Here is a 14,576-nt window from a genome sequence, read left to right as displayed (position 1 = left end):
AAGATGACAAAGAGCAGTGGGGACCGTGCTGGGTGTGAGAACCGATGGTCCTTCGAAGGCGGCAGCTGGGGTCCGCTCAGCGATGTCTACCATGCGAGCTAAGGGCCTGATGCTGCCATGATTGGTTTTCAGAGGAAGCCAGGGATCTGGAATTTGTATTCTATTTTAAAATGGGAAATATACAATTTAAGTCCAATAACACAGAACTGTGGACACCTGCCATGTGTCAGGGAGGTCATTCATGTGGGACTTATAGCAGACATATTCATGTTCTTACGTGTACAAGGGAAACTGAGACTCGAGAGGGTTGATGTCTGTTGGCAACTTCTGATAACTAGGACAGGAGTCAGGGCAGATATGCAGTCTAGCTCCAGTTGGCAACTTCTGATAACTAGGACAGGAGTCAGGGCAGATATGCAGTCTAGCTCCTCTCCTGTCTCCTGTTAGACTGTAAGTACCAGGAGGACAGGGAGGCTGTTTTGTTCAGTGCAATTCCTAGGGACTAGCATAGAGCTGAGCACATAATAGACCAAGAATGGATGGATGGATGGATGGATGGATGGATGGATGGATGGATAAGTGGATGGATGGAGGGAGGGAGGGAGGGAGGGATGGTTGAATGGATGGATGGATAAGTGGATGGATGGAGGGATGGATGGATGGATGGATGGGTGGATGGATGAGTGGATGGACGGATAGATGAGTGGATGGATGGATAAGTGAATGGATGGAGGGATGGATAGATGGATGGGTGGATGGATGAGTGGATTGATGAATAAGTGGATAGATGGATGGATAAGTGGATGGATGGAGGTAAGGAGAGGGGGAGAAGAAATAAATTCACTCAGTCTTCCTCTATGCATTCAATATTATCATGGTCCCCATCTTCTCACCTTCCGTATACTATCTGTATTCCTTTTCTAGAATGCTTGTGTATTAGTCACTTGCATCTGGGTATGCATTACCTTTGAGTGCATTATCTTTCCCATGGGAACTTCCCCTGGTTGGGCTCTTACTACATGTTCATTAAATGTTTGCCGAGGGAACAGCTTAGCCTTCTAAATGTTTACCCTTTTGGTGGAATGCACGTTGTGGACTCTGAGATATCTGTGGGAATGAGGGTGACACAGTGTTGTGTCTTTGGAGAGGAGAGGGGTAGGGACTTGGAGATGATGTTGTAGCCCATCTCTGCAGTCACAGGGAGTGGATGGCTGATGACTTTGTTTATCCCAAAGGCCTGTGTCAGGGAGCAGCCAGGGCAGGGTTCCATCACACTAGACATGAAGCAGGAGTTCCATTCAGAGCAAGAAAGATAATGCCCCCTTCCTCCTCTTGGAGTGAGAAAATGACCCATCACTTGAACTCAGCCCTCGACGGACAGAAGGGAAGAGATGACATTAAACACCTGCCATGTGTCAGGGAGGTCATTCATGGGGGACTTATAGCAGACATATTCATGTTCTTATGTGTACAAGGGAAACTGAGACTCGAGAGGGTTGATGTCTGTGTCAGGCAGGGCTAGGAAATAAATAGAGCTGGACAGGACCTGGATCTATCTTGAGGCTGGTGGTGCCCATTCTCCCCCTCCCCCCTTTACCTAGACAAGTGAGGTTCCACCCTAGCGGCCCACAGCTGAGCAGCACACCTGCTAGCAGGTCTTCATTTAATTCTGCATCCTCATTCAATTCTCCTGACAACCCTATGGGTAGATTCTCTTATCCCCATTCTCCAGATGAGGAGGTAGAGGCTTGTCCAAAATCATACAGCCAGTGCAAGAGCTGCCAACTCAAATCTAGACCTTCCGCTCCATGCCCATTGCTCATTTTCCTGCACATTGAGGGACATCGCCCTCCCCGGGTGCCCACAGCATCTACCCAACTCATTTCTCCTCTATTCTCACACATATACACACATCCAGACCCTCTCACATTCACCTTTAAGGCCTGCGACCCTGGCAAAGAATAGTACTACACATTGGATGGATTGATGAATGAACTGGGCCTCAGACTGGGTTGGGATCTTTGGGCTAATGCCCTGTGTGGTTATCATCCATTCATATATATCTTTACCCTATTGCCTTAGAGCCTGCAGACTCTGGCATATAGCAGATGGTCAATAAAAATGTAAGTGCCTTCCCTGACCAACGCATTCAGAGCTCGCCTGCTCCCTACATGTATCTTCTATCACTTCGTGCATTTTATTCATAGTCCTCATTATTTTGTTTTCACCTGCTTAGTTTTATGACTTTTCTAAGAGCGTGTTAGCTCCACAAGAGCAGAAACCATATCAGCCTTTCCCTTCATGCCTAGCAGGGTGCCCGGTCCCTATGGGCCTCAGTCAATAGTGATACAATGAGGGAGCGAATAGATGATGTGAATTGTGACCCGGCCTAACCACAAAAATCTCCTTCCCTATTGCTGTCAGGAGCCATGATGGGATGCTTGTCACATCCTGTGGCTTGGGGCCCTCGTAGGTCTCGGTTTCTTACCTCCACAGATCCCAGGACAGGTGCCAGGGGCCTGCTACCTCAGAGAGTCTCTTTCCAAACCCACTGGATCCCCCAGACTAAAAGGAGAGGCTGCCCGTCATTGGAGGGGCCTCTGGCAGGGGGAAGGGGCCAGGAGGTTAGCTATTCTGGGAGTGAATAATGGTGCTGGATTTGGATCTTCGAATTTGGACGAATCTCCATTCCGCCACCAACTGCCACGTGACTCTCCCTGCCCTGCTAACTGGGAAAGGCCTGTGTGTGTCCACCTCAGCGGTCTCCTGCGAGGTCCCTCATCTGTCATCCGCCTCCCTCGCCTTCTGTCCAGGCCACAGATGAGCAACTGAGGTGTTGCACTAGAAACATGAAAATCTAATGGAACCAATTCCTGCTTCCCTGTTCCCCCACTTCTCCCCCCAATCCGGGCGCAGTGGGAAGATGGCTGTGCCTGAGACAGACCGACCCTGACCTCGCCTCCCTGGGGCGGGCATTTCCGAGGCCTAGCCTCCCTGACTCTACACCCAGCCTGGAGTTGTTGGGAGGGTGCTGCTTGGATGCAGGTGGATCCTGTTTGTGCTAATGCTCCTCTTCCTCCCACCCCTGCTGCAGCCCTGAAAGCCTGGGTACCCGCTCCTCATAAATCTCTCTCTCACACCACATCCCGCCTCCCCGCATCGGGGTTTCCCACCCCAGGCAGCGCAGCTTTTATAATATTCTCCTTCCTGGTGCCTCTGATGTGGCTGTAAACTAAGAGACCACCCACAGAGATGGAAGCTTGGTGGAGTCAGAGCTGCCCCCTCCTCCTCCCCAAGGCCAAGGGCTTGACTGATTGGCCGGGATGATCAGGGAGCTTGTTATGAGAATAAACATTAGTAGGGCATCAGGAAGAGGGAGACAGAGCCCTCGGCACAGTGGGGCTGTCCATTTTGCCCGAGGTCAAACAGCCGGGCGATTCTGGAGGCGGCCACCCCAGCCCCCATGGCATCTAGAATTCCAGACCATCCCTACCCGTCCCTCTGCCAGACAGAGCTGTTCAGGCAGCTCCAACCCTGAATGAGCCCCCAGGCAAGGAGGCAGCAGTCTGTGTGGCCCGTCAGGAGACAGACTTCTGACTCACGGCCAGGCAGGGGGATGGACTGCCTGACCCTCCGCTGCAGCCTGCATCTGTCTGCCAGGCCCTGCGGTGAACATCTCGGAGATGGGCAAGATGAGTGTTCCTCCCGGGAAGGTGAGGGCTTGGAAGGCCAGAGCGACCTGGGTGGTACCAGTGGGGAGCAAAGTGCTCTGGGGTCCAGGTTAGAATCAGTGCCTGTCACTGCACAATCTGACTCCACATCCTAGTTGGTGTGGATGTGTACGTGTAGTACACCAGTGTACCAGTAGATGGCAGTAGCGTGTCTCCAGGACTGGACGGGCCTATGGCCTATCCCTGGAAGACCTGATGCATTTACCCAGTCAGCAAACATTTGTTAAACACGTGCCCTGGGCCTGGGGCCCTTTGTGCTGGATGCTGAGATTCAGTGAGCACTGAGACACAGTTGCAGGTTTCCAGGCTCTGGCAGACTAGGTGTATGGGGGCAGGGACAGACAAGCAATGGGTAGTTACAACACAGGGAGATCCCTACTGTAATCGTTAAGGACAACACACTGTGGGAGCCTAGAAGGGTGACACCTAAACCAGCCTCATTAGGGGGATGCTTTTAAGGAAAACTTGATGGAGTGAGAAAGAGGCAGCATTCAGAGAAGAGCAGGAGGCCATCCTAAGCAAAGGGAACACACGTGCGGGAGGCTCAGAGGACGTGTTGAAGGAATTGCAGAAAGTTGAGTGTCCGTGTGGTGGGTGGAAAAGTGAAGGAGAAACAGGCCATAGGTCAGCAGGGTCCAGCTCATGGAGGATCCACTGGGTCTGGACTGAATCCCCCAAATCAAGGTCTGGATCCCCAAGATCTTTGAAAGCATAAGGAGCAATTCATAAGGAGGTTTTGTGGAACTGAGCAGGGACTTCTCCGTATGGAACTTTTGGGGACTGCTCCCTGCATGACACTTTTCAGGGGTGACATTAGGGTCAGGTTGGAGGATGGATACGAAAGGCTTGAGGCTTTAGTTATTGATGCCACTTATATATTGTAATTATCATCATCCATCCCTTATTGCATCAATGGGACAGATCAGAGTGAGGCGACTACTGATTCTGTCTTGTAATCTCTGTGAGCGTAAGGCTGCATTTCATTTATTTGTGGGTCCCTACCACATGACACCCACAGGCACAGAATAGACACTCGGTAGTTCTATGTTATTGGTGGTTTTTTAAAAAAATATATATGTTTTTATTGATTTTTAGAGAGAGAGGAAGAGAGAGTGATAGAGAGAAACATTGATGAGAACATTAATCGGCTGCCTTCTGCACGCCTTCTCCCAATCACCCCTAACCCCCCAGTGGGGATCAAACATGCCCTGACTGGGATTCAAACCAGTGGCCTCCTGGTTCCTGGGTCTACACTCAACCTCTGAGCCATAGCAGCTGGACTCTGTTGTTTTTGTTGATTCTGTTTTGGGCCCTTGGCTGTAGACCTTGGAGCTTACTATGTGCCAGGAGCTGTTTTAAGTGATTCATAAGTCTTGTCCTGTTTAATCCTCACAGCAAGCCTGTGTAATAGCTACTATGAGTATCCCCATGTCCCAGAAGTCATAGAGCAAGGGAATGATTGAGCTGGGATTGCCGCCAGGTAGTCCAGCCTGGAGCCTGGGACACTCTACCTTGTTACAGAAAAGACCAAGTGACTTTGTCACCACAACCTTGACTGGTAGATGGAATCACCACTTGACAAACATGGAAATTAGGACCTAGTTGGGTTAAGTCTGTGGTGAGTGAATAGCAGAGCTGAGCTTCTGCTGAAGCCTGTATGATTCCAAATCCATTCTCTTTTCAGTATTCCAGTGATTGCATTCATTGGTAACCACCCCCATGTCCAAGACTTGCCCAGTGATCTAAGTCCTGCTGTGGCCCTTACCCGCTATACTGCTCCTGACAGCAAAGAAGGGCCCTGCCAATGGCACCCTTAGGGCCGTGCAATCTAGAGTGTCCCACCTAAAGGGACCAGGCCCAATTCCAGGGCCTGGGGAGGCCACTTGTCTGGTTCATCCTCCAAGGCATGGCCAAGGCACAACTGTGGATGGGGGTGTGGGTGAGGGGATAAAGCTTGGTCCTGTGGCCTGGGCTGCCCTCCATCCCACACAATCAGCCCCAGCGTCCGCAGCACAGAATTCTGAGAAGTTTCAATTCTGACTCTTCCAGGAAATGATGCAACTGTATTTGTTATGGAAGGAAGGCCAGATCGACATGTTTTATTTAAATGTTTGCTAGCTTTATATATCAGTTTTATAGACTTAATGGAGGTCTCATAGCCTTCCATGTGTTCTTTGCCCCAGGCCCCACAAAACATCAGAGATGGGCTTCTCCCAGTGCCTGGAGTTTGCCGACACGGTCTTTAAGAATTCGTGATAAAATCCACAAATTAGGGGGAAAGGTTCCCTTTGCACGAGGCTGGCTTTACACACATTTTGTATAAGACCAGCCTGGGAGAGAGAAAAACAAAATCTTGCTCCTTTTCCCACTAAACTCCTGCCTCGGTGACATCCGAGCCTGTGAACATGATAAGGAAAAGTGAGGCTATAGCAGCGCTGTCCATGAGAGATGCAGGCCATGTTGGAAAGAGATGAACTCCACAGCATCGGCGAAGTGTAGGTGGACTTTGGAAGCAGGCAGACTGAAGTCTGGTAAGAAGAATGATGTCTATGTCCAAAGCATTCTTTTCCTTCACAAATAAAAGGATGAGGAGAATAGATGGCAGCATTGATGTTCCAGGAGAAAGAATGGAAGAAGAAACTAAGAAGATTCTTGAATGTAATCATTGCAAATTATTGATGAGAGCTCAATCTCGTGGCCATACCTAGCTGAATGGGGAGTTAGGATACACATTTTTTGTGTGTGCCAATCTATAAATTCTCTCACTGTGTAAAAGAAGAAAATGGGTTGGGATCAAAGAGCTGTCTCTGCCCCAGAAAAGATTTATGGAAATGCTTAACATGGTGAGATTGCAGCAAGTAACTAAGAACTATTCATTTCATCAACAATTGAAAAGAGGAAATGGGTGTCCTAGCCAGTTGGCTCAGTGAATAGAGCATCAGTCCACGAACTGAAGGGTCCCAGGTTCAATTCCGGTCAAGGGCACATGCTGGGTTGGGGGCTCGATCCCCAGAGTGGGGTGTGCAGGAGGCAGCCAATCAAAGATTCTCTCTCATCATTGATGTGTCTACCTCTCTCTTCCTCTCCCTTCCTCTTTGAAATCAATAAAAATATATATATTTTTTTAAAAAGGACATGTACCTTGGTTGCAGGCTTAATCCGATCCCTGGCCCTGGTCAGAATATGTGAGGGAGGCAATCAGTGGATATATCTCTCTCATATCGATGTTTTTATTTTTCCCTCTCTTCACTCTCTCTAAAAATCTATGGAAAAATATCCTCAGGTGAGGATTAGCAACAACAACAAAAAGAGCAGATGGAAATGTCTGTTACTTTTGCTCTGTGGGAGGACATCTAACCCAGGAGCATCCCAACATTCATTGGTATTTTTCAGGGTCAAGCAAAAACATAGGTGTGGAATTCGAAGGCCAGCACTCAAGCTATGTAGGCATAGCATTTCATCTCTCTGGGTTTCAGTGTCCTTGTCTATAGGAAATAATACGGTGGTGGTTATAAGCATTCAATGAGAAAGATGACAGGTTACAGCCTGTTGCAGAGAAAACAAGTGTGTGTGTGTTGTTTTTTTTTTTGTTTTGTTTTGTTTTGTTTTGTTTTGTTTTGTTTTGTTTGTGTGTGTGTGTGTGTGTGTGTGTGTGTGTGTTTAAATCTATCTCTTCATTTATTTGCTCATTCAACAAATGGTAATGGAGCTTCTGCTGTGTGTGAAGCAGTCTGTTAGGTGATGGGAATGGAATGACGAATTAAGGTAGCTTGTACCTGACCTCAAAGAACTGCCTTATCATGCAGAGGGGCACAGATATTAAACATGGTTACATAATTATACTTGTATTATGTGTTATGAAAGAAAAGTAGAGGATGAGAAGAGAATCCATATGAGAAGAGAGGTGAAGGAGGCCCAGTCTAGGGTGTTTTTAGAGAAAAGTAGGTGGATTGAGAGATAATTGAAATATAGAATCAGTGGGGTAGGGAGAGAGAAAGAGGTAAGAAGAATGATGTCTGTGCTTCTGCCTTGAGTAATGAGTAGATGGGATGCTGTCTACTGGCAACGGGAAGATAGACACAGGGGTCTGGAGGGAATATGATGGAAGGATGGATGGATGGATGGATGGATGGATAGATGATGGGCCTATGGATGATGGGTGGATGGATAGATGGAGGGATGGGCAAAGGAGCAGATAAGGTCCACTTCACTGGACACATGGACAAATTGAGAAGTAAGTAAATGGAGAGATCAATTTAACAAGTCCTGTATGAACTACATAGGGTATAACTCAATAAAATAATTCTGCACTATTTGTTTATGTAGGATTTATTTGTTTATCTCATTTGATCCTTAAAATAGCCCTTAGAAGTATAGCATACAGGCACTCATTTCTTCCCGTTAGGATAAAACAGAGACTCAGGAAGGCCAAGTACCTTGGCAGCACGAGAACCCGAGTCTCCAGCTCTCCCTTCGGTACTCTTCCCTGTCTCTCGCATAATACGCATAAATACTGAGGAAATCAGTAGTCATGTCAGAGCACGTTGGTAGAGAATGTGCCTGGATACCCACCTCTGGGGGCAGTAAGGCCTTTGGGAGAAGGGAGGAAAGGGTAAAGTAGCCTGCATTCTTACTCAGAAATGCCTTCCTTTCCTTCACAGGGCCAAGTATTTCCAAGGGAAGAAGGTGAACGGAGAGATTGAGATCCGAGTGGAGCAGGTAGGTTGGAGTGGAGTCCTTATCACTGTCACGCTGACCTTTTCTACAGCTGGAGCCATTCCCAGGAGCAACCCCACGTAGACCCCAAGCTTGTGTGGCTATAATGAACCAAGGTTACCAGAAAAATCCTGGCTTATACCTAGGGGTCTCATTAAATTCCAGAATTATTTAGCCCAGTGGTTTTCAACCTTTTTTTATTTTTTAGCAGGAGAACCTCCCCGATTCTCAGGATATCTTAAGTAGGGGCCCATTCTACAAAATAGAGACAAGTAGAGCTTCTCTGATAGAAATATGTGTGGGGAGCCCAAAGGCCCATCCGCTCCATTATTCCACTTCCCCATATCCCTGCCATGGTCTCAATGCATGGAGCTACTTGGGCTGGGAGCGCTATTGTTTTGAATCCTGGCTCCCTCATTTTCTGAGTGTTGGGCACGTGACTTAATGTCTTTGTATCATTTTATTTTTTGTATCACTATTGAGATTAAATTATTTAAAGCTTTAAAGGAAATTAGAATCCTGAATACTGGCTCTTAAAATTAGCAAGAATATCAACACTCAGTTCCCTCATTTTGTGGGGAAAGAAACACAGACTTGCTTAGGGCTACATACGGAGTCAGTGGCCAACTTAGGACTCAAGCCTAATTGCGCTTGGCTTTAGCATGTCAGAGCATGGGCTCTGGGGCCAGATTCTGGGCTCAAATCCCAACTAACTGTGGCCTAAGCTATCTGCATCTCAGTGTCTTCGTGTGTACAATTGGGTAATGATAGCATCAACTTACAGGATGGCTGTGAGGATCAAATGAGTTAGTCTACGGAAAGTACTTAGAACAGTGCCTGGCACATCCCAACACAATACATGCCACCCTTTTATCATCATCATCATCATCATCACCACCACCACCACCACCACCAAAGGCCAACAGTTAATAATATAGAAAAGGTCCCTGCTATGGAATCAACTCAGAAAGGTGCAATAAATAGAAGAGAGGGGTGTGACTTTTTCAGCACTCCGAGTTTGATGCGCTGGACTCGGAACAGAAAGCCTCTCTGAGCATCTCATTTGAGTTGGCTCAGTATTAAAACACCGACAACTTGCATTTCAATTTGATCCTGTGGCTTTCAAGTCTGTCCAGTGTCCACTGGTTTTCCTCCCATGGCAAAGAGCAGGCTATTTTTGTTCACTTCACAAATATTTGTAGAACGTCAACTCTGCTACTAGCTAATGTGGGGAGCGAGGATAGAGAAGCAGAGGTTCTGTCCCAGAAAGCTTGTGGTCCAGAAAAGAAGGCAAGGCAAGCCTTCCCAGAGCCTCCACACAGGTGGGATCCAGGAAAGAGAGGTCCAAACTTAGCACTGTGGGCAGCAGAGGCCTCCTGAGCTGAAGGAGTCGGGACTAGCTTCCAGGGGAGGGTGCTATTTGCAATGGGTCTTGAAGGGTGGATATGCTGTCAAAAGTGGTGGCAACGTGAGGAGTGTCTGAGATGGAAGCGATGTGAGCAAAGTTAAGAAGGCCAGAAGGGAAGGGTGTGCAATGGTAAGGAATCCAGTTTGGTTGACTCCAAAACAGGATGCATGATGTTCTCCAATCTTAACCTACTCATCATTCCAAGTTTCCTCTCTCAGTGGAGAGAGCCAGGTCTACCTTCCACCTTAGCCCGAAACCTATGCTCTCTGGATCCCTCCCTCCCATGCAATGACCAGATCCTGTTAACTGTGCAGCCCCTATCTCTAGACTGTTCCCTTCTCTCCATCAGCACTGACCAGATTCTTGGCTGAACCATCATCTGCTTTCATCCAATCTTCCTGTTCCTAACTCCATCTTTTCAACCACTTCCAATTTATATTTTGTACTAAAGCCAGAGGGATATTTCTTTAAAAGCAAGTTAGATTCTTAGAAGTGTTAACATTAAAATCCCTTCTTCAGAGACTCCTCCTCTAAGCCCTCACACCCTGATTTCTATCAGGTAACTTGGTTGTTCCCATCATTTCCTTTCTGGCCCTTATCGGAGTGTCTAACCACGTATGCAGATGCGGGATGACTTGCATGAGGGCAGGGACCCTGGCTGTTTGGATCTCATTCTCAAGTAGCACAGGGCCTGGCACACACTAGGACTGAAGCAGATATCCGCTGGCTGAATCACTTGTAGGTTCCACAGATTCCAGGCTGTCAGTTTCCAAGGGAGATAAATCACTGCTCCTTAATCTCCCTTCAAAAATCGGAGTCTTCCATCAACCATCTGTTAACTGCTCGGTTGCCAGCCTCGCTATCCTTATCTGATCCCATTTGTGAAAACCTCAGAGGCACGTTTTAATTTTATTTTTATGTCAGTGCCTCCCCTCGCCCAGCTTATGGGTATGAAACCTATGAGCAGGAGCATCCAAGGGAATTGCCCTAAGAATACCTCTGGGAACCCTCAGCCAGTATAAGAGGGCTATCACCCCACTGGAAAACATTGACTAACTTAGAGTCCGCCTCATTTCCAGCCATCCCCCTCCATGGAAGCCAGAAGGCAAATTAGCCAGGAGACCAATTAGCAGGTCATTTGGATATTTTTTTCCCCATGGAAAACATGCCGTCCTCAACCCCATCTTAGAGTCTGAATTGTCTGTCATTTTCCCATCTGGATCTCCCATTTGGATCAATGGGTGGGTCACATCAGCAACCTCCAGGAATCTCATATGCATCCTCTAGCGCTTGGGAGAAGCCACTGTTTAGTCTGAGCTGGCCTTCCCCATTTTGGAAGTCTGTCTCCCAACTAAGGGCCAAATTAACTCGATAATTGCACCGTCTGAATTTTGCTGGACAGAGTGAATGAGTTAGTTGTGGTTGGCCTAGAGGAAGCCTCCACCCCTTCTCTCCACCCTTTCCCCCCAGTTCAGAAACTGCTCGCCTCAGCGCTTGCAGAGCCAGAAGTGAAGACACCCCAAGGAGGCATGTGGTGGGGGGAACTGCATCATGTTGCATTCCATTACCCAGAATGCCCTGCTGGCTCTGCAGGGCCTCACAGCAGTGTCCTAGCAGGGCCTGGGAGCTTCTGGCCAGGGCACTTGGCATGCCAAACTCTCCTCTGTTTATATTTGAGGCAAAGGGTCTTTGTCTCCACAGGTATATGTCACCCCTCAGTGGGACTAGTGATGGGGTTGATGAATGAATTAATATCAAGTGGACTCACAGTTCTGTGAGACTAGCAGACTAGGCTCTTGAGACAGGCTTTGGGCTCCATTTTTCTCTAACAGAAAAGGCTGAAATTACATGGTCAGTCTTCCCTCAGGGGTAGTACCAAAGCATAAGGTACGACAGTGCCTGCTTCCAGCCGATGGAGAGAAAGGCAAGAAAAGATGATTTGCTCACAAATGCCAGTGGCTCCCCTGAGTCCTGTCCTTGTGTGATAGATACCAGGGTTGGGATGGGGTTAGATAGATGTGTGTGGATCCCAGGGAAGACCGATGGTTAGCGTTCTGTTCATCTTTTGTCCTCAAACTACATAGTTCCTCAATTTAAGTGTCTTCTGGAAGGAAAGGTAGGATTTTCTCCTGAGAAAAAATTTTAACACTCAAGACCATCTTTTTGTATCTCATACCCTCTTGCCTTCCATCCACAGTTCTTCCTAGGCAACCTTCCTCTGGATAAATCTTAGCTGTAGATATTGACCATAAACACCTTATGATGTTTTAAGAAGTAATTGTCAGTGAGATAGGGAAAGGGATGTTGGATGTTAACTCAGTTTGGTGGAAGGGTGGCAGGTCAGGCATAACCCCCATTAGGAAATGACTACTTGAGAAAAATTTCTCTAATGGCTGTCAAAGAGCTCTGCCCTTGGCTTTGCTCTCCTCCTCCTCCTTAACAGCGACTTGCCAAATTGCATTTGCCAGTGACTTGAAGCTGAATGGGATTAAATTTGATGCAATCAAACTGAGTGGGGATACAGCTGAAGAGGAGCAGGATTGGGAAGACTTTGTTTGTTAAAATCCCACGAAGAAAAGAACAGACCTAAGATTTGAACTGAGTCAGTTCTTAATGTCTGTGGGAGGAAGTATGGGGCAGAGATTGAGATTGTGGCTCCACATTAAGATAACTAGAGATGGAATCTCAGCTCCCCCATATCTTAGCTGTGCTGACCTTCCACTTACAACATCTCTAAGCATCTGTTTCCTCACCTGCAAAGTGAGAGTAATAATTTCTGACCCTAGAGTTGCTGTGTAGATTCAGTGAGTCAGTGTATCTATTATGCTTAGCATAGTCCCTGGCACATATAGTAAGTGCTCAGTGAACTGTGATTATGGTTGTTAATACCCAAACCTGATGCTACTTCAGGTTGCATCATTGAAGGACAGCATTTGGAATACAGGGAGGTGATGGTACATACACACACTATGCCGGTCAGACTCTAGTGTCTCCCAGCTCAGTGTCACACTGTAAGGGAGAATCACAACCTGGAATGCCTTCTGTGGAACGTGATTGGAGGGAAAGGACTGGTCTCTATGAGCACAGAGCTCAGTGTGAGGAACTGGAGATGTTGAGTCCAGAAAAAGAGAGGTCTTAATAGGTCTACTCTGTGCAGATATCTACCACCTGCATAAGTGGTTGAAAACAGCAATAGTGGTCACCTGTTGAGCACTTACACGTTAAGGCTTCATACTTTCTATTGTTGGCCTGGGCGCTGGCATTGCCTCCATCCTATAGAAACGCAGGCTCAGAGGGAATGCCTGTTTGTAAATTCAGGCTTTCTGATTTCAGAGCCCTCCTCTGATCCGCTGTATTTTCCAGCCAATGTTGCAAACACAAGAACAATAACCAAACGCATGGGCTCAATCACTCTGTCCACATAATCTTATTTCAGCCCCTTGGGGTGGGCACTGTGACTTTCCCACTTGGCAGGTGAAGAAACTGAGGCTCAGGAAGGTTAAACACCTGCTAGAAATGACAGAGGAGGGCTGCTACCATCATCCTAGCTTCAGCTTTTACACAACCGCCTGCTATTGGTAGAGTGAACTGGGAGGTGTAGATTTAGGCTTTCAGCCCCTGGGGTTGGAGAGACTACAGAAGGATTCAGGTGTGGGGCTGAGTGGCACAGTCCACCCCTTTAGCTGCACAACATTCACACACATCCTTCTTATTCATACTCTTCTGCTTCCTGACTCTTCACGTCACACACCTGGGAGTTTATTCCATGAGAGGGTATGCAGAGCTGCTTCATTCTTGTTCATGATTTCCTAGGGTGCTCTCACATGGACATACCATAGGGCAGTGGGCAGCAAACTCATTAATCAACAGAGCCAGATATCAACAGTATAACGATTGAAATTTCTTTTGAGAGCCAAAAACCAACTTCTGCGCATGGGCCACGAAGTTTCGATCGCACGTTGTATTTTATGGAAGAGCCACACTCAAGAGGCCAAAGAGCCACATGTGGCTCATGAGCCACAGCTTGCTGACCACTGCCATAGGGTATTGTCCATAGCTTTGTTGTTAGGAATAAGGCTAGATGTGTGTCATTTGTTAGTGTAGCCATAGGATTCCGTCCTAGAAATACAGCTCCTGGCTCCAGAAGTATTGCAGGTAGTGAGTGCCACAGTGCACCTGGAGGAGAAAAGGACTTACCCATGGTCACATCTCTGTCCTGGGGCAACTGCACTCCGTGACTGGCTGGCACAGGGTATAAAGACCTCACCCCTCGAGCCCACTTTCAGACAACTCTGAAGCGCCACCCAACTTCCAAGCTCCTTGTGGAGCTGGCCAACGCCCCTGCTGAGATTGCTGTGAAGGCTGACTGCTCCCTCTGCCCAGACCCACTTCCTCCCCTTTCCCCAGAGCACTCCCTAATGTCCATCTCACAGTCTACCTCCCAGGGCATTTATAATGCTGATCAATGTTGACAAATTACCCTCATCGAGGTTGCATGGATGGTCCACAGAGGCCTTCTGGTCTGGGGTCCTAGGACGCTCCAGGTCCATGGATCTGGAGTCCATCCTGCTCAGGATGCTCTCCAGGATACAGCCCAAGCGTTGGAGCGGAACTCTGCAGTGCTCCATCGCTGGGTCCTCCCCCGTGGCCTCCTTATGTTTGAAGCTCACCAGAGCTTGGCGCTTCTTTGCAGGCTGAGCCCCACAAAACTCTTCCCCGCT

The 14,576-nt window shown here is 47.8% G+C and overlaps 1 protein-coding gene across 4 annotated transcripts in view; it reads left to right on the top strand.

Moving 5' to 3' along the window:
• The window catches only part of SYN3 (synapsin III), a 367,243-nt gene that overhangs the window by 37,690 nt on the left and 314,977 nt on the right, over window positions 1-14,576 (top strand). For all 4 annotated transcript variants that reach the window (XM_084880168.1, XM_084880169.1, XM_084880171.1 and 1 more), the window contains one exon: window positions 8,393-8,450. In XM_084880168.1, coding sequence (XP_084736294.1) covers window positions 8,393-8,450 — 58 coding nt within the window. The remainder of the gene's footprint in view (window positions 1-8,392; window positions 8,451-14,576) is intronic.

Source organism: Pipistrellus hanaki, assembly GCF_964339955.1.
Source record: "Pipistrellus hanaki genome assembly, chromosome: 3".
Taxonomy (NCBI): Eukaryota; Metazoa; Chordata; class Mammalia; order Chiroptera; family Vespertilionidae; genus Pipistrellus; species Pipistrellus hanaki.
The sequence above is the reverse complement of the archived record's forward strand: the minus strand, read 5'-3'. Positions and strand labels throughout refer to the sequence as shown.